The sequence below is a fragment of the Conger conger genome, chromosome 8, assembly GCF_963514075.1.
Source record: "Conger conger chromosome 8, fConCon1.1, whole genome shotgun sequence".
Taxonomy (NCBI): Eukaryota; Metazoa; Chordata; class Actinopteri; order Anguilliformes; family Congridae; genus Conger; species Conger conger.
Window position 1 is genome coordinate 31590998 of NC_083767.1, and position 20053 is coordinate 31611050.

The 20053-nt window shown below is 42.8% G+C and overlaps 1 protein-coding gene across 2 annotated transcripts in view; it reads left to right on the plus strand.

Moving 5' to 3' along the window:
• si:ch211-203d1.3 (protein phosphatase Slingshot homolog 3) overlaps positions 1 to 11267 on the plus strand; it is a 47947-nt gene extending 36680 nt beyond the window's left edge. For both annotated transcript variants that reach the window (XM_061251062.1, XM_061251063.1), the window contains exons 11-17: positions 1166 to 1212; positions 1959 to 2105; positions 8196 to 8396; positions 8474 to 8615; positions 8757 to 8861; positions 9433 to 9570; positions 9767 to 11267. In XM_061251062.1, coding sequence (XP_061107046.1) covers positions 1166 to 1212; positions 1959 to 2105; positions 8196 to 8396; positions 8474 to 8615; positions 8757 to 8861; positions 9433 to 9570; positions 9767 to 10021 — 1035 coding nt within the window. In that variant the 3' untranslated portion in view covers positions 10022 to 11267. The remainder of the gene's footprint in view (positions 1 to 1165; positions 1213 to 1958; positions 2106 to 8195; positions 8397 to 8473; positions 8616 to 8756; positions 8862 to 9432; positions 9571 to 9766) is intronic.
• The last annotated feature ends 8786 nt before the right edge of the window (positions 11268 to 20053 follow it).

The following is a 20053-nucleotide window of genomic DNA, read 5'->3' on the forward strand; positions in this document are numbered from 1 at the left end:
AGTGGTAAGAAGGCAGCAGACTGGGAGGCTTCCAGGTGGATGTTCAAATCTCCCAGGAGTGGGGTGCCATCCTCAGGGAATGAGCTGAGTAGAGTGTCAAGCTCATCAAGGAAACTTCCCAGGGCACCTGGTGGACGATAAACAACGACAATATAAAGTTTAACGGGGTGAGTAATTGAGACAGCGTGGCATTCAAATGTGGATAGGGATAGGTCAGTGAGGGAAAACGCAGAGAATTTCCACGAAGGGGAGATCAGCAAGCCAGTGCCACCTCCACGGCCAGAGGGCCGGGGGGTGTGTGAGAAGGAGGAGGAGGATGAGAGGGCAGCGGGGGTGTCAGTGTTCTCTGGTGTATTCCAGGTCTCGGTGAGGGCAAGGAACTGTAGGGACAGGAGGGAGGCATAACCAGTAATGAAGTCAGCCTTCCGTGTGGCAGACTGACAGTTCCATAGCCCCCCTGCAACTGTGAAGTTGTCACAGGGGGTCAGTGAGGGGTAGCAGAGGTTGGTGGGGTTCCGTCGTCGTGGAGGGCCACGTCGCTGGAAGCGCGTTCTGAAGGGGAGAGAGCAGACCGTAATGGGGTGCTGACACAACATACCATTCCAAAATGGGACGGAGCTCTGAGCACGCCTATATAAACTGCTAATTACTAATGCAAACTAGCGATCTAAAAATGATCCTAACAATTGCAGCGTCCAAAGTATCTAACTGATTCTGATCACCTAATCAGAATAACAGACCCGAGCGAAACTGCCGGCGGCTGGTGAAAAAACACACGAGATTTGCTAACTAATGACAGAAAATGCAAAACACCTGGTCTAACTAACGCAGTAATTTGACAACAGATCTACAACTGCTGATGGACTAACAAGGTTTCCTTATAACCTACTGCTCACACGCAAAAAACACAGAAACAGTACTTAAGTTCCCTGGAGGTCTTCGAGTACACACGGCTAGTGGAAAAAATGCACTTTTGGAACTGTCAGTATGTTTAACTGTTTATGTATGTTTGTGTACCCATTACCTGACTTGTGATGGTCAATTAAGCCAAATTAACTGCTTGTTAATATTCTGAGATTGCAATTATGGTTAGAGCAAAAACCAGCGTACCCAGGACTGAGTTTGGGAACCATACAAGAATACTCAGACTGTCTGTCATTTCCAGGGTTCTGAATGGAATGCTGCCAATTTTGAAGAGCTGCAGAAAAACAAGTAATACTTCTCATTCAAGCTTGTGTGTGTGCGTATATGTGTCTGTGTTGTGACATTGAGAGATCCTATAAAATGTTAGGTTGTGATGGTCTGGAAAGCTCACATAAGTCAACTACCCTCTCTGACCTTTCCAACCCACTGAACTGTGGCTAAGCCTAATTTTTACCTTTAATTAGGTCGAGGATTCCTGATTGTGGGAATTATGCAAGTGAATGGAGAAGTGGAGAAGCCTTTCTCAAAAGTCAAGCGTCAAAAGTTATTTTTCCCTTCTATATTTGATATATTCAATTATTTTGAATGGTGACAGATTGGATTCCTACATTAGTGGAAGATAAATAACAAAGAAAGAACAAAAGAAATAGATGGAATAAATTACTGTCAGTCCTGTGACCCAGTCAAGTCAGTCGGGAGATAACTCGTAGAACTTTTCATTTTTTTGAGGTTTTGCAAAAACACTTGACAACTTTGGTTTGAGAAACAATGTATAGTTTCAGGAAAAGTGTTTCAACTAGCGATATAAATGACAACACAGTATAACTATTAAAGTGCTTTTATTTTAGAATATATTGTGTGTCTGTGCATGCATGCTTGTGTGAGACAGAGATAATGTGTGTGTGGGTATGTGCATGTTTTCGGATGTGTGTGTTTCAGACATGGAGATATTGTGTGTGCGTGTGCTGGTGTAGATTGTGTTTATAGTGTGGTTAATAACATGCTTTAATAACATGCTGTTGTTGTGTGGGCAGTGTTGGATACATTTTGAACATTACCATGGAGATAGACAACTTCTTCCCAGATTCCTTCACTTACATGAATATCCGTGTGTACGACGTGGAGTCCACCGACCTACTATCTCACTGGAACACCACCTACAATTTCATCAACGAGGCCAGGTATAACTCTAACCCTTACCTCCCACTCAGGTCCCCAGTCCCCCTGCTAACACGTCCATGGCAAAGGGTAACAGCTCTGCCAAAATTCTGCATGTGAAGCACTGCACTCTTCTGTTCCATTGTATATTTTCCACTGTATATCTTTTGCATCTCTGTGAGAGTCTGTGCTGATGTTTGATATCAATCAAACAACTGAAAGAAGCGCTGCTTGAAGTTAGGAAGACAGATACTCATTGATAAGGCAGGCAAACATGAAAAATCGTCTCTAAAAAGTTAATAAAGTGCAGCACTAAGAAGAACAGCCAATGCTTACCAAACACAGCCGCGCTAAACCAATAGGCAACATGGGCTGCAGCCCAGGGGCCTCATTTATAAAACTGTGCATCGGATTCACGTCAAAAGGTTGCGTACGCATGAAACCCAGGATGTGCATACTCACAAAAATATTCTGATTTATAAAACAGTGCATACGCACGTCCCACGCCAGTTTTCCTTTATAAATCACAATCAACTCTAAATGTGGCGCACCTTTGCCAGCTTCATGTCCCGCCCACAGTTGCCTATAAATAGGCAGTGAAACACCCCTAATGAATATGCATTTCACGAAGACGACAATGGCAAACGCTGAAAAGAAGGCCAAGAAAAGGGATTTCAGCCATTTGATTGCATCTGAAAAGCTACAGGTGTGGGAATTATCCTGATTGATTGTAAATGACGAACAGTTCTGCACAACGAATGTGATGATGACGATGATAATAATAATAATAATAATAATAATAATAATAATGATAATAATACACGTTATTTGTCTAGCACCATTGAAAACACAGTTACAAAATTAAGAGATAAAACAAACAAAAATCCATAACAATAAACACATTTTAAAACATAATTTATGAATATAACAATATATGAAACTATGCACTCGTATCTGCCCGACTGACGCATTGTAAACGGCATCAGTGCAGCGTAATTTGTCTGACTGTTCACCATATTATTTATGAGAATACATTTAATAACATGAAGTATTGTTTAACAATTCGTCTACATATTTGAGGGATTATTTTACAACAACATCTCCGTTTACATTTATCATCCTAAATCATATTTTTTGGGCACTCCAGGGAGCATCAATCAAACAGCTGTTTGTTTATTCGTTGTAAGAGAGGCTTTTATCCGTTTTTGCAAATTAACTCTTTATATATGATACGTGAGAGATAATATTTCGATTTATTTTACACAGTGGTATCAATTTCACACCATTTCTCGCGTTTCATCCAATTGCCATCGGAGTCGCAGTTTCTCATTTCTCCAGTTAATGTGCGTACGCATGGGTCAGAGTTTCCGTGGAGGACCGCACATTTTCCCGTCAAGTTTGTTTTTTGTAAATGCCAAAGTTTGCTTAGAAAGTGGCGTACGCATTCTTTTGTGCATACGCAACATTTATAAATCCCCAGGATGTCCTCAATCATTTTTTGATCAATCATACGCTTGCATCTAATGGTAATTACAGTACAAAAATACATGTTCATGTAGTATATAATACATATAGAACTACACTTAATAAAATCAAATGTTTTTGCATCTCCTCCTTATTCGCATAGGCCTACTAACTGCATCTAAAGCAAACGTTTATGAAAGTCATAGTCTTCAGTTTAGTTGCAGATCACACTGTACAGTGGTGCTAGAAATCTTCATCTGAGTAATAAAACTTGATAAAGTGAACCCAGTTCATCAAAAAACATGAGAAACGTTCTTTTATAATTTATTTATTTGTTAGATGTTTCAGTCAATGGAATGACATTCAGGTGTGAAGTGGTCCCTGCCCTATTGAAATCTGGGTCTTCACTAGCAAACTCTGGTCTTCACCACACAGCTTTCTGGAATTGTGCCATGGCTCGATTAAGGGAGATTCCCGAGGAGCTCAGAAAACAAGTTCTTGATGCTCACCAGGCTGGAAAAGGTTACCATTTCTAAACAATCTGGACTCCACCAATCCACTGTTAGGCAGATAGTCTACAAATAGAGGAAATTCAACACCATCGTCACTCTCCCCATGAGAGTATAATAACTCCCAAGAGCTAGGCATATAATATTCCAGGAGGTCACAAAGAACCCCAGGGTAACATCTAAGGATCTACAGCAGGGGTCTCAAACTCACGGCCCGCGGGCCTCAACAATATTTTGTGGCCCCCTACTTGACATCAAAGTTTAGAGTCAGTGCGGCCCACGAGTTTTTCTGAAACGCACCTTTTTGCAGAGTCGTTGCACTTGCCGCGCTTGCCCTGGGCTTTTATATATTTTTTAATCACTTATGGGCTACCATAGCTCAGGCTCATGACAGCTTCCAGTGGCGTTTGTTGTCAAGTTAGCCAATGCGAATTAGCAACGTTAGTCACTTGGTTGAAACGTGATTCTGGAGCGACACCAAGTGGAAGGAAAATATATCCTGTCAGTGTATGGCTGGAGTTGTTTTTTAAATAAACTTATTCATCAAAAAAAATCACCCAGCCCCAGTCATGTCTTTCTCAAAACCTGCCATGAAGAGAAAGGTTGGCGACGAGCACAGACAATTTCAGGAAAAGTGGGAGATGGAATATTTTTTTGTTGAGCACAGGGGCACCGCAACGTGTCTTATATGCACAGAGAAAGTTGCGGTGCACAAGGAATACAACATCAGACGTCATTTACTCAACTAGACATGCTGAGGAGTATGCAAAATACCAGGGAGATGAGAGAGAGAACCGGGTCGCCAATCTTAAAACATGTCTACTGAGGCGACAAGATTTCTTCAAGAAAGCAAGCAAAGAGAATGATGCAGCAGTCGAAGCTAGCTACGTGGTGAGTGAGATGATTGCTAAGGCGGGAAAGCCATTCAAAGAAGGCGAGTTCATCAAAAAATGCATGTTACAGGCTGCAAGTATAGTCTGTCCAGAAAAGAATGGTCAGTTTAGCAACATCAGCCTTTCAGCCAACACAGTGGCAGAGCGCATTTCTGACCTGTCAGGTAACATATATGATCAACTGCGTGAGAAAGCCAAACGTTTCTGTGCATACTCAGTCGCTCTTGATGACAGCACAGACATCACTGACACTGCACAGCTCGCAATGTATGTCCATGGTGTTGACGACAATTTTGAAGTGATGGAGGAGTTGCTCACAGTGATTCTAATGCATGGACAGACTCAGGAGATATTCCGCCAGCTGTGTGATGCCATTGTGGATGCCGGTTTGCCATGGAAGAGGTTTGCTGGAATAACAACCGACGGAGCGCCAGCAATGACAGGGAGAAGAAATGGACTGGTGGCACTTGTTCAAAGAAAACTGGAAGAGGAGGGTGTGGAGGAGGCCATTGCTCTGCACTGCACAGTAGGCAAGAGAAGCCTATGTTCTGAAGAACCCATTCATGTTGAAGAACTCTTAATAATAAAGATTGAGAAGATTGGATCAGTTGTACTTTTTTTTTTTGGAATACTTGAAACCATTTTTTTGGCCCAGCCTCACCCAGACTCTACCTCCAGCGGCCCCCAGTTGAGTTTGAGACCCCTGATCTACAGGCTTCTCTTGCGTTGGCTAATATGAGTGTTCATGAGTCCACCATCAGGCAAACACTGAACAAGCATGGTGTGCATGACACGATAGCAAAGAGGAAACCACTACTCAAAGAGGAAACCACTACATTGCTGCCCGTCTAAAGTTTGCTGAAGACCACGTGGATGAGCCAGTAGGCTATTGGTAGAATGTTCTGTGGACGGATGAGTCAAAAATATAACATTTTGGTTTAAGTGAGAAGCGTTATGTTTGGCAAAAAAAAAACACTGCATTCCAACATAAGAACCTCATCCCAACCGTAAAGCATGGTGGTGGCAGTATCATGGTTTGGGGCTGCTTTCCTGCCTCGGGACCAGGACAGCTTGCCATCATCGATGGAACTATGAACCTAATAAAGTATTCAATGGTTTGCAATGGCCGAGTCAAAGTCCGGACGTTAATCTGATAGAAATGTAGTTTGATAATTTTGCTCAATTACAAAAGAGTGTTGTTGTACTGGGTTCACTGTATCAAGTTTTAGGACTTAGATTAAGATGTGATCACATTTTAGATCAAATTTATGCAGACATACAGAAAATGATAAAGGGTTCACTAACTTTCGAGCACCACCGTATATATTCTAACATATATTCAAAGCTTAAGAAGTACGAGACAAATTCTAAATTAACATCTTGCTTTAAATCAAGGGGAGAGCCATGCACAAGTAAAGAAGATAAGGTGCCGAACCTAAAATGCCAACATTACATTGGGTAGTGAGAGTGACAAAAAGATCACCAATGTTGCTAGTAATATGATGATGGCTGAAGTAAAATTATTTCTCAATGGCTGCCTACAGCCTGCACCACCTATTCTAGTTGGTGATTCGTTATGGGCTTTCAGTGGGTTTATTGGACTGCCTTTTTTCTTTGATGCTTTATGAAATAAAGTTTTTTAAATTATTATTATAACCATATAATTTCTGGGGTAATTTAGTACTCAGAGAGAAGGTTGGTAATTTTCTGTAGGAATAATGTTTCTGGTATTCGTCAAGGAATATTGTCTCTGGTATTTCATATGTTTTGCTACGCTGAAAATGCTATTTTCTGGACATTTCGTCTTTTGGGAACCAAAAATAGGCTGGATTTCTAATTTTCTAAAAATGTCCAGTTAGGTTCTTCTTGATCCATGGACCGGATATAAAAAAGAGCCTAGCATCTGATTGAGAGTCTGTTGGTGTTTGATATCTTTAGCGTCTCTCTAAGAGTCTGTGCTGGTGTTTGATACAGTTGTGGTCAAATAAATAGCAGTGTGTTAAAAAACTGAATAAAGTTTTGCTGATATTTTTTAATAGCTTTTAGTTCAATATTTCAAATATAGTGGAAACATTACACATTCAATTCCAAATCAAATCATTAGCAACTTGTATCAAGTCTGCATTATTCTTTTACAGGAAGCAAAGAAAAGTAATATTAATCTGTTTAAAAAAATTAATTTAAAAAAGTTGACATTTTTCTCTTCAGACTCTCTTCAAACTATATAAACTGAAGAAATCTTTAAAGATTTAACTTCACTTTAAATTACTGAATTTAGTTGCATAAACATTGTTTTTGATAACTGCTGCGTATCTGCGTTGCATCGAGTCAATCTACTTCTGGCACCTAGAAACAGGTATTTCAGCCCAGGCTGAAGAATTAGCCGAAAAGAACAATTTTACTCTCATCAGTCCACATAATGTTATGCCATTTCTCTTTGAGCCAATCAATGTGTTCCTTGTCAAATTTTAACCGATTCTGCATGCCCTTTTTTTCAACAATAGTGCTTTACGGGGGCTTCTTGTTGATAGTTTAGCTTCGATCAAACGTCTTCTGACTGTAACAGCATTTATAGGTAATTGTAGATCATCTTTGATCTTTCTGGAGCTGATGAATGGCTTAATCTTTGCCATTCTGACTATTCTTCGATCTGTTTTAACAGTAGTTGCTTGTTTTCTTCCGCTTGTTTCGGGTTTTTGTTGCCATTTTAAAGCATTTGAGATTATTTTAGCTGAGCATCCTATAATTTGCTGCAATTCTTTATACGTTTTCCCCTCTCCAATCAACTTTTAATCAAATGACGTTGTTCCTTCGAACAATGTTGGGAACGGCCCATTTTACTTAGCAATTCAGAAGGAAATATATTTTATAACAATGTGTGAAACATTTGCTTCCCTTCTTCCTTAATAAAGGACAATAAATGACACCTGTTTTATCATAGAATTCATTAATTCTGTAATTAAACTCTGCACTGCAATTATTTTGAACACAATGAATGAGTCGATTACTCAGAACAAGCAGTGTGCATGTCATGACAGTTGGGTCTGTTGTTTTTCTATTACAGTACTACAACTACAAGTAAAGTATTTGGAATGCAGAAATATCACTACTACTAATAACAGTGGTTCATCAGGTTACTGATGTTGTACTGCTATTTTCTTGAACACAACTGTATCTTTAGCGTCTCCCCGAGAGTCTCTGTTGGTGTTTGATATCTTTAGCCTCACTGAGTGTTCCTGGTCTTTAGGCTGAGTGGACAGGCTGTGCTGGTGCACTGTAAGATGGGTGTCAGCCGTTCAGCCTCTACCGTGTTGGCTTATGCTATGAAGCAGCAGCAGTGGCCGCTGGACTACGCCCTGGCCCATGTCAAGGAGAGACGTCATGTGATAAAGCCCAATGATGGCTTCATGAAGCAACTACACACTTACAGTGGGATTCTGCAGGCCAGGTGAGTGTGAGTATGTCTGTGTTCTCAGGTGTGAGTGTGTTTTATTGTGTGTACATCGGGTTACTCCTTTTTTGTAGTCAGCAGCGCCACAGTGACCTCTGGAAGAGGAGGAAGTCACGGGAGCTGAGGAAGTCCCTGGAGAACAGCAGGGAGGAAGGAGAGAGTGAGGAAGAGGAGGAGAGCCCAGATGAACAGGAATATGAAGAAGAAGAAAAGGAGGTATGGATGAGTTGCCATCATGTGGTTTGGGTAAATAATCCATAATCGTGTTATAGTAATAAACTGCCATCTCTACTCACTTCTACCCTTTCTCTTTACCTTTCTTTCCTTATCTGTCTCTATCTCTCTTTTTCTACATAGGTGTTCCCAGATTCAACACTGCCCTCTGCTTCCCAGCAGAGTCAACCTCTGACCCCTTTCCCCCATCAGGACACCCCCCATATCAACCTCCAGGACAGCGACACGGTAGCACTTCTCTCTACACCACTACCTCCCTGTGATTGGCTGTACAGTGTCTGCATGTGCTGTTTGGGTCCTCTGATTGGCTGTACAGTTTTACATGTGCTGTGTAGGTCCTCTGATTGGCTATAGAGTAACGTATACTTAAAGGATCACTGTCACACTTTTTTCAGTTGAGCTTATTTGGATTAAATGCTTAAATGATTTAATGTGTGTAGGCATTTTTATAATCAGTCAGTGTAGCCTTTTCCTAAATTTGGGGCAAAACTTCTCAAAACAAACAGTTCTGACTTCGATGAGTTACGTCACTGGACGTGTTTGCCCATATAAGTTTAGCCCCATATTTAAGAAACAGCTACACTGACGGTGATTTTAAAAATGCCTGCATACATCATTTAAGCATTTAATCAAAATAAACTCAACTGAAAAAAACGTGACCGTGCTCTAACAAACAAAATAACATCTGTGGTGACTCTATTGCAACAAGTTGCCTAAATGTGTCAGTCTTTGAAAGGAACACTAACTCTTTACCTTCTCCTTATCTCTCCATCTTTCCCTTCTGTATCCCCCCCCCCAGTTGTTAAAGAATCCCAGTCAGAGCGGGAGGATGAACCTAAAGAGTCCAAGTCGGAGCGGGAGGATGAACCTATTCTCCCTCCTGCAGTCCATTAGTGAGCCGGGCGAGGAGGAAGGCAGAGAGAGCGAGAGGGAGCAGGTCAGGATCGAAATGGAGAGGGTAGTGTCTGCTGGGTAGCTCATCCTGATTCCGGGATGGACCCCATAGTCTGGTATCTCTTCCATGGCAACTGATTGGCCATAGCTTCATCCAATGAAAAGACAATTATAATTTTTTGGATATGTAGAAGTGTTGTGGTGCTCATGTTACTCTCCTGCTTCCACCCACACTCCAGTTGGATGCTACTCAGCAGAAGTCACCGGCGCAACGGAGGCGGGTCCAGAGCCAGGGCCGGAAGGGCCTCGTTCATCAGAGGGCCCATGTGGACGTGTCCCCTGAGCCACGTAGTCAATCACCACGTAGCAGTGGGGCCGGGGGACAGAACAGGGTGGGGCTTTCCTTGCTTGGTAGCGACAAGGAAGCAGGAGAGAAGAGAGAAGGAGAGGGGGGGTGTGATGGAGAGAGAATGGAGGAGGGAAAAAGTGGGTGAGATGAGTGGATGAAAAGAGATGCTAAGAGAGAGAGATCAAAATGCGTAAACCAGTGAGACACAGGCAGCCAGGGAAGTGTTGCATTGTGAGTGCTGTTAAAACACAATTCTGTACACAATCTGTTGCCATTTATTATGTTATGTACATGCAGCCATAAGAAATTGCTAATTGGTCTGATGAGGCCAGATAACATCAGATAATTCTGATGGTATGGAAGGGGTGTCAAAGTCAAAAACATCTCCAAACAATCCTCCAACCCCAAGCTGCTCCTGTAGTATTTACAGAAGCACAGTATTTGTTTTCAGCACGCCCAGTGCATGCCTCACTTGTGTACCTTAGCTCTTACAGTATTATATTAGGTCATAGTGTTTTATGGGGAACCCCCTCATTCTATACCAACACACTCATTCTATAGCCCAGACATCTACACTCAGTGACCACTCTATTAGGTATTTATTTTGGACTTATTGGTTTTCTGCTGCTGTAGCAATTTGAACTCTCTCTCTCATCTTTTTCCCCTCCCCCTTTCTCCCTGTCACCCTTCTCTTTATGAAGATCTATGCAATAATACTATTTTAAGCGGTCTCATTATAAGAATGTGAAACTATGCTGGGAATTAATACTTATCAGGGCCATTTCTTTGTTTTCGCTCCCTGTAACTGTCGCCACCCAAAGCGTTCCGCCATCTTGAGAGCACACACTAGCGAGTATATGGTGATAACGTGCCACTGAAGGAGAGTTGGCATGCTGAATATATTGAATCCAATGCTCCTCACGTGCATCGTGTGGAATGCAAACAATTACTGCAGTGTCACCTCCAGTCTGTTTTTTATTTTATTTATACAATAGTTTTGAAGCATATTTTTCTGTAGTCACTGTACTGCCCACAGCTTGTCTATGCTGGTGCCTTGGATCCGGAACAATGGGCTGGTGCTACAAAACCTCTTGGCCCTGTTTATAGTAACTGTAAGGGTATGACCATATGTGGTGGTGGCTTTTTGGGATTTACCACTTTCTTTTTCTCCCACTGTGCCTTACTGTTTTATATTTTTGTTCCATGTGCCTGGATGTTTGCATGTTTATACGTTTGTCATGTTGTGTGTTTTTTAAAGCGTTTGGCCATGTACTTGCATGCATTTGTTTCTCTCTGTGCTTTGCCAGTGCATTAATGTATGTGTGAGTGCATTAAGCCACAGGATCTGTAAACTTACGAATTCATTAAAGTCCTTCTCAAACAGAAAACAAGTTGGATTCTGTTCCTATGAGGCACTCATTCAGTAGCAAGACTTTAAACTTCAACTTTAAATGACTGGACCATAAAGCTCCACAAGAAAAGTTCCCTCAAGGAAATGATGAAAAAACACTCACTGAGAACTTTATTAGGAACATTTTTACTTTATTACCCCTACTTATTCATGTGATTATCTAATCGGCCAATTGTGTGGCAGCAGTGTAATGCATATAATCACGTAAATTCGGGTCAGGAGATTTAGTTAATGTTCACATCAACTGTCAGAATGGGGAAAAATCTGATCTAAGTGACTTTGACCGCCGTGGAATGATTGTTTTTTAAGTTACACTAGTCTCTAGAGTTTGCAAAGAATGGTGTAAAAAACTAAATTAATGCAGGGAGCAGCAGTTCTGCAGACAAAAACTTGTTTAACTCTTGTTGATGAGAGACGACAGACTGGCCAGACTGGTCAGACCCGTAAAGTATAATTACCAAGAAGCCCATATATTTCTAATAGAGTGATATAGTGTACTATATTAAATTGAAAGGGGCTGTTCCTAAGCTGAGACCAGGATCATTGGACCAGTGGCTGTGAAGTTCTGTGGTCTAGGGGTTTAAATGTGTGGTGTAATGCCCTGGTAGGTTGGTTGTAGTTGCCCCAATGTGTGTAGGATTTGCTGGGTGAGAAAAGCAAGCCATTTTGAAGCTTAGATAAGATGAGAAATCGATCATATCCATTGCAGAAGCATTGGGGATAGCTGATACAACAAGTTGGAATGTCCTGAAAAAGAAAAGTACTGAGCAACAGACTTCGAACAGGTCAACAAAGGAAATCAACCGCAGTTAATGACGGGAACATTGTGAGAGATGTGAAGAAAAACCCGAAAACATAATTCAGTGACATCACAAACACCTTAACCCCTACCCTGTGGAGATCACAAAAGCATCACAAAAGAAGAATGCAACAGTTTGGTGATGGGTTGCAGGCTTGACGCAGTTATTGCAAGTAAGAAAGTAAGTAGTTTAACACATCTAGTTGTAAATACCAGGAAATAAACACTGAGACCACTTGTCTCGTGTTCATCTTTTCATCTCAACACCAAATATATAGGGTGTATTGCAAAAACAAAGGAATTGGCCTTGCTGTTCCAATACTATGAGGGAACTGTATTCAACTTACACAAAAGCCATCTGGAAACAAGGCTTCTGTAATTCTTACAAATTTTTGTTTGGCTAATTATGCTGAATAACACTGATAAAGGGACAAAAAGAAAAATGTTCACAGAAAAACAAATTAAATATCAAGTCAATTCAATAAACACAATTAAAGGAGTAACATAAGTGGTCTATGAGTACCCCCAACACATATGGTAGGAACTGAGTATGTAGCAAGCTAGGAACAGTCTAATGACCATAGAAAAGCCATAAACAGAAGGGTGTCACCATGGTTTATTGGTTTGTTAGTAAGGAGGAGAAGATATGAAGCTATAAATATGTTTGTCTGTCTTTGTTCAGGGAATTCCTGAATCCTCTGCATAGGTGAACGGACTTCCCATGAGCTCATGGTCAATAAATGGTTAACCGGTATTCAAGACTGCAAGATTATTTCCTTCATTTTCATCCAGCCAACACCCACCTTAAATTGAACCTAATGAGGAGAAAGTGAAGACTTTACCTCTGTATATTTGCAGAGCCTTGGCCAGGAGTCCAATATCCTGGGAGGGCTGCTGGAGGGAACCAACGGTGTTTTGTCCTCCACGTAGAGTCCTTCACAAGCAATGAGTTGCCGCAATCAAAGTTGTGTGGAAATTGCATTGTGTAACAACATCTTTAGATCACATTTTTTACCCATTTTGATGGTTGATGTGAACATTAACTGAAGCTCCTGACCCATATCTACATGATTGTATGCATTGCCACACAATTGGCTGATTAGATAAAGTAAAAATGTTATTAATAAAGTGCTTGGTGAGTATATATATGTCTGTACATATGTACGGTATACACACACACACACACACACACACACACACACACACACACACACAATAAGGTCCAAAAGTATTTTGATAGTGAATCTTTTGCTGTTGTTTTAACAATTTTCAAAGAACACTTTTGGCTCTCCATGTTGCTGTCACACCCACACTTTAAACACACACCCACAGTGCTATACTCTTAAGCAACACATCCGTCACAGTTTAAATGATGCAGATAAAAGTCACTCAAATAATATACCATAAATCACAAACACTTGTGTGACCAGCGACCACACTCCTGTCCAGATCCTCAGACCACTAACGTTAACTCTCACGGCAATCTGTGATGCACTACAGTACAGTCAGCCTAAAGTAGCCAGCTAGGCTACCAACCACCACCTAAGGTCAACGTTACAATAAACTGGCTTATTTAAATTCACCTACTTCACCAATTTAAGAGCTAAAAAAATGTGAACTAACATGATCGTTAAAACACTGCACTTAATTGATTTCTTTAACAACCCCGACCGGAGAATGCAGTAAGCGTGACCCAGGTAGAAAGCTCACTCCATACCAAGTGCCAGCATTACATTACATTACATTATTGGCATTTGGCAGACGCTCTTATCCGGAGCGACGTACAACAGAGTGCATACCCATAACCAGGGATAAGTGCGCTAAAAGACCCTAGAGGGAAGTACAATTTAAACTGCTACCTGAACAACAAAGATAAGGACGAGGGCCAATATTATTATTTATTTATTTATTTATTTTTGGAACAAACAAACAAACAAACAAACAGAGCAAAAGTGACCAAAGTGAACTATCCAAACACTGCTTACCTAGCCAACTAAAAATACCAATACACAAAGCACATCACAGAGACAACAATTAAGGTTCACAGGGAGGTAGGGAGGGACGGGGAGAGGTGCTGCTTGAAGAGGTGTGTCTTCAGCTTGCGCTTGAAGGTGGGGAGAGATTCTACAGTTCTGACCTCAACGGGGAGTTCGTTCCACCACCATGGAGAAAGAACAGACAGTAGTCGTGAGCGTGAGGTGGAGGTTTGGAGAGGGGGAGGTGCCAAGCGGCCTGTGGAGGCTGAACGAAGAGGTCTGGCAGGGGTGTATGGTCTGATGATTTTTTGTAGATAAGCTGGGGAAGACCCTTTAACTGCTTGGAAGGCTAGCACCAATGTTTTGAATTTGATGCGAGCCATGACAGGCAGCCAGTGGAGGGAAGTAAGCAGGGGGGTGACGTGTGAGTATTTGGGAAGGTTAAAGACCAGACGAGCTGCTGCATTCTGGATGAGTTGGAGGGGTCTGATGGCGGATGCTGGGAGGCCAGCCAAGAGGGAATTGCAGTAGTCCAGACGGAACAGAACCATCGCTTGGACCAGGAGCTGGGTCGAGTAGGGGGTGAGAAATGGGCGGATTCTCTGTATGTTGTATAGGAAGAACCTGCAAGACCGGGTCACCGCCGCAATGTTCTCGGAAAGGGACAGTCTGCTGTCCATCACCACGCCGAGGTTCCGTGCACTGGGTGACGCCGTGAGTGTGGTATCCCCGAGGGAAATGGAGAGATCCAGATGGGGAGAGGTATTTGCAGGGATGAATATCATTTCAGTCTTGCCTGGGTTGAGCTTTAGATGGTGGTTGTCCATCCAGCTCTGGATGTCACTCAGGCAAGCAGAGATACGGGCTGAAACCTGCGTATCAGACGGCGGGAACGAGACGAAGAGTTGGGTATCGTCCGCGTAGCAGTGGTAGGATAGCCCATGTGCAGTGATCACAGGGCCAAGGGAGCGAGTGTAAAGAGAAAAAAGAAGCGGGCCAAGGACTGAGCCCTGGGGAACTCCTGTGGTGAGGGGCCGAGGTGTCGATACCGAACCAGCCCAGGCAACCTGGAAGGAGCGACCAGAGAGGTAGGACTCAATCCAGTCCAGGGCTGTGCCACAGATGCCCGTTGCTGACAGGGCAGACAGGAGGATGGAGTGATCCACAATGTCGAAGGCAGCAGAAAGAATGAGGACAGAGGAGAGGGAGGCTGCTCGTGCAGCATGGAGTGACTCACTGACGGAGAGGAGCGCAGTCTCTGTCGAGTGGCCCGATCTGAAGCCAGACTGATGGGGGTCTAGCAGGTTGTTGTTAGAAAAGAAAGAAGAAAGTTGAGTAGAAGCAGCTCGTTCTATAGTTTTAGAAAGGAAAGGAAGAAGAGATACCCGGCGGTAGTTCTGGATGATGGAGGGATCCAGAGCAGGCTTTTTTAGCAGCGGAGTGATGTGGGCCCTCTTGAAGGATGCCGGAAAACAGCCGGAAGACAGGGAGGAGTTGACAAGGGAGGTGACAAATGGGAGAATGTCTGGCGTGATAGTCTGGAGAAGAGAAGAGGGGATAGGGTCAAGGGCACAGGTTGTAGGGCGGTGGCAGAGCAGGAGTTGAGAAACATCAGAGTCTGTAAGGGGGGAGAAAGTGGAAAAGGAAGGGATGGGCCTAGAGGGCGGGATGGGCACAGTGAGGGGGGCGGTGGTTGTAAAGGATCTGCGGATGACTGTGACCTTCTCATCGAAGAAATCAGCAAAGTCATCAGCAGCGAAGGAGGACTGAGGAGGAGGAGGCGGTGCGTTGAGGAGAGAGGAGAAAATAGAGAAAAGTTTACGGGGGTTAGAAGCGGAGTTCTGAATTTGTGTTTGATAGTATTTTGCTTTGGCGGCAGTGACAGCGGAAGAGAATGCCACCAGGAGAGACTGGTAAGTCGTGAGGTCTGAAGCGTCCCTGGATTTCCCCCACTTCCTCTCCGCTGCGCGGAGGCTGGCCCTGGAGGTACGGAGGGTGTCAGATATCCAAGGACTGGGAGGGGATGTGCGAGGTGGCTTTGAGACAGGGGGACAGAGAGAGTCAAAGGCGGAGGAGAGAGATGAAAGGAGGGTGGCAGATGCAGAGTTAGTGGGGAGTTTGAAGAAGGATTCGAGAGGGGGGAGTGAGGCGGTGACGGTGCTGGCAAAGGAAGAGGGTGAGAGGGAGTGGAGGTTACGGCGGGCTGAGGAAGTGTGGGTAGGAGGAGGGGGACGAGGATGGGGAGGAAGAGGGAGGGAGAATGAGATGAAGTGGTGATCAGATGTATGCAGAGGGGTAACTGAGAAATCGGAGCATGAGCAGTTCCTCACGAAGACAAGGTCTAGGACATTGTGGGTTGGAGGAGAGTGTTGCAGGGAGAGGCCGAAGGAGTGGATTAGCGGTAGGAAGGCAGCAGCCTGGGAGGCTTCTAGGTGGATGTTGAAGTCTCCAAGGAGAATCAGTGGGGTGCCATCCTCAGGGAAGGAGCTGAGAAGGGTGTCTAGCTCATCAAGGAAGTTTCCCAGGGGCCCTGGAGGACGGTAGATAACTGCAATGAAAAGGTTAGTAGGGTAGGATACTGCAACAGAATGGAATTCAAAAGTGGATATGGACAGGTCAGAGAGGGGGAGAACAGAGAATTTCCACGAGGGGGAAATTAAAAGACCAGTACCACCGCCACGGCCGGAAGGCCGGGGACTGTGCGAGAAGGAGAAAGAGGATGAGTCTCCCAGTGGCAGACTGGCAGTTCCATAGTCCCCCCGTGACAGCAAAGTCCTCACAGGGGGTCAGCGGGGGGTAGCTGAGGTTGGAGGGGTTCCGACGCCGTGGAGGCCCACGTCGCAGGGGGGGTCTTCGAGGGAGAGAGCAGACTGGGATGGGGTGAAACATAACATCACAAACTGGGACGGAGCGCTCTGACACACCTATTTAAATCGCCTACAATTGCTCACAAGCAATATCAAATCAAAGCTAATCTACTGATAAATTCCACAGCTATTTAAGCTATTTAAGACAAATGTTCAATCACTCTACAGGTATGCAACCAGTAGAAGTGATTAACAGGTAACAGGTAATGTTTAAGTAGTAGCTACACCAACTGTTAGATTAAGTAACTTGAAGGACCAGATAGTGTCCTAATAATATAGTGTACTATATAAAATTGAAAGGGGCTGTTCCTAAGATGAGACCAGGACCATTGGACCAGTGGCTGTGAAGTTCTGTGGTCTAGGGGTTTAAATGTGTGGTGTAATGCCCTGGTAGGTCAGTTGTAGTTGCCCCAATGTGTGTAGGATTTGCTGGGTGAGAAAAGCAAGCCATTTTGAAGCTTAGAAAAGATGGGAAATCGATCACATCCATTGCAGAAGCATTGGGGGGGTCCTCACACATTAAAGACGACTTCAGATCACAGGTAATCTGACCAGATGGGTAGGACATAACAAGCAAGCTCACTAGCAACATTAACATTGCAGCAATCTAGAAAATCCGCCGTAAGCAACTTCACCTTGAACAACTTCAACAAACAAATCCAGCAGATTGCCATCACCCAAACACATCACAATACCTAGCTAGCTGGCTAGTAAACACATTTAAAAGTGAAGAACTAAATAATAAGAATCACCACCAGAAAAAAGCTACATTTACAAAATGTACTCCCTTACTTCTAGCTAAAATAATGTCCATGTCCACAAAATCGTGACCGCATTTTTAATCGTGGATCATTTATGTCTACAGTTAGCTCTGTACCATATGTTGTTTGAAGCACATGGCTGAGTGTTTACAATCTTCCCCATCAGCAGCCATTTCTGTTAGCAGCGTACTACCTTTCCAAATTCTAACAGAAAAAAGTTTGAATATGTTCTCTAACGTTTGCGATCTTGAATGCACCCCTGAAACGATAACATGATACTAGTTATATCCTTAATCTATGATCAGAACAAGTTAACACAACAGCCTACTAATGTTATAGTAGACAAGTGGATGTTGTTAACATTAGCTCATCAGTACAAACATTAATTTAACTTTAAAGTAAACAAAAATATTGTGTTATACAACTAGCTGATGTTAGCTGTGCCTGGTGTAAAATCGAGCTATGACCAGCTTGAGATACCCATCTGTTTCAAAACCTAGCTTGGAGTATGGAGCTGGTCTAACTGGTCAAACAGCTGTTTCAAAACCTTGCTTAAAGGGACAATAGGTAAGATATTTGTGTTAAAACGTTGTTACAAGAACATTCTCAATCCCTTCATATTGTTGAAAAAGAAGAAGAAATGCCCCTGAAATGGGTGTTTCAAGACATCTTGGTTCCAGACAAAAAGGATTGAGGTAATGGAATGGCCAGCTCAATCCCCCAACCTCAACCCTCTTGAAAACTTGTGGGGAGACATTAAAAATCCAGTTTCTGAACCCAAAAATTCACAGGAACTCTGGAATGTAGTTTGTTCATCCTGCAGTGTAATGTTTCCACTACATTTGAAATATGGAACTAAAAGCTATTGAAAAATATTTGCACTTTATTCACTTTTTTAATGCACTGCTATTTATTTGAACACAACTGTAAATACACAATTCCAACATAGATCCCCAGGCTATCGGAGGTGCGCAAAGCTCCCACTGAGAGGGGTGATAACTCTGGGCACTGTGTATTGAGACTTAGTTTATGTCTTTTACTGTACGTATTGCACTATGACAAAAAACTAAAACAATGAGTTTTGAAAAAAGTGAGAAAAAGAAACCCCTCACTACGTAACGTAACGTAAAGCAGCTGTCAACCTCGGGAGCAGCACCAAGAGAAAGTTCCCCATACAGATAGGGTGAATAATGTCTTGTCGCTTACGCTTGAACATTCAGACGGGGTCTCAATTCCCAGAGGAATCCTGTCTTCCAATTGTCTCATATCTGACATCTGACTACTCGCTCCTCTCCTTTAAACACTGCCCTCCACGCAAGAAGAGAGACAAAACTTTGGTAGAGAGAAAAGTTGACTTGGTCGCATGTGAAAAAACATTGTAATGACAAAAAAAAAAAATGGTATCCTAATGCTCTGTTCACATGTACATTTTAAGTCTAAACAATGAACACAATGATGACAGTGATGACAGAGCTGTTGCTCTAAAACTACAAGTTGCTGCGGCCAACCATCAAATGTAATAATCACCAGTGGCAATCGCCTAACTATAAACTGGTCTGAAAAGAATTCTGATGGAACTATTTTTTGTTTTGTTGAAACCAAATAAATGATAAAATCATCATCAATTGTCTGAAATTACCATGACTTATTATAGCCTGGTCAGAACTGTTGCATAAAAGCATACTCAAGGTGTGATATTATCTTTGGCCTGTGGCCTCGTACCCATGACCAAATCACAGCCGTGACTATATACAGTATAACAGCACTCCCTCTTGTGTGATATTATTATTCTGAGTGGTAGAAATAGGGTAATTCTAATCGTATACATTGTCTAGGATTAGAATTATGGTTAAGGTTACAGATAAGGCTAGTATTTGGGTTGAAATGACAGGGTTTTGTTTAAAGTTTTAAAGGAGTAACACGGTGGTTGAAGAGGTAAAGTCTTCACTTTCTCCTCATTAGGTTTAATTTCAGGTGGGAGTTGGCTGGATGAAGAAGGAAATATTCTTGCAGAGTCTTGAATACTATTTAACTGTTTATTGACTAGAGTGCCCTGGGAAGTCCGTTCACCACGCAGAGGCTTCAGGAGTTCCCCCAAAAAAAGACAGACAAACATTTTTATAGTTTCATATCTTCTCCTCCTCCATACTAACAAACCAATAAAGCACGGTGACACCCTTCCGCTTATGCCTTATTATGGTCATTAGATAGTTCCAGCAAAATTAAGCTTGCTACATACTCAGTTCCTACCACATGTGCCAACTGTGTGGTTTCAGTCTTATCATTCCTTCTGGGGCCCTTGGTTCTTGACTCAGATCCTTATGTCTCATGAGGACCTCCACTGCAGGAAACAGGCCTGCAGC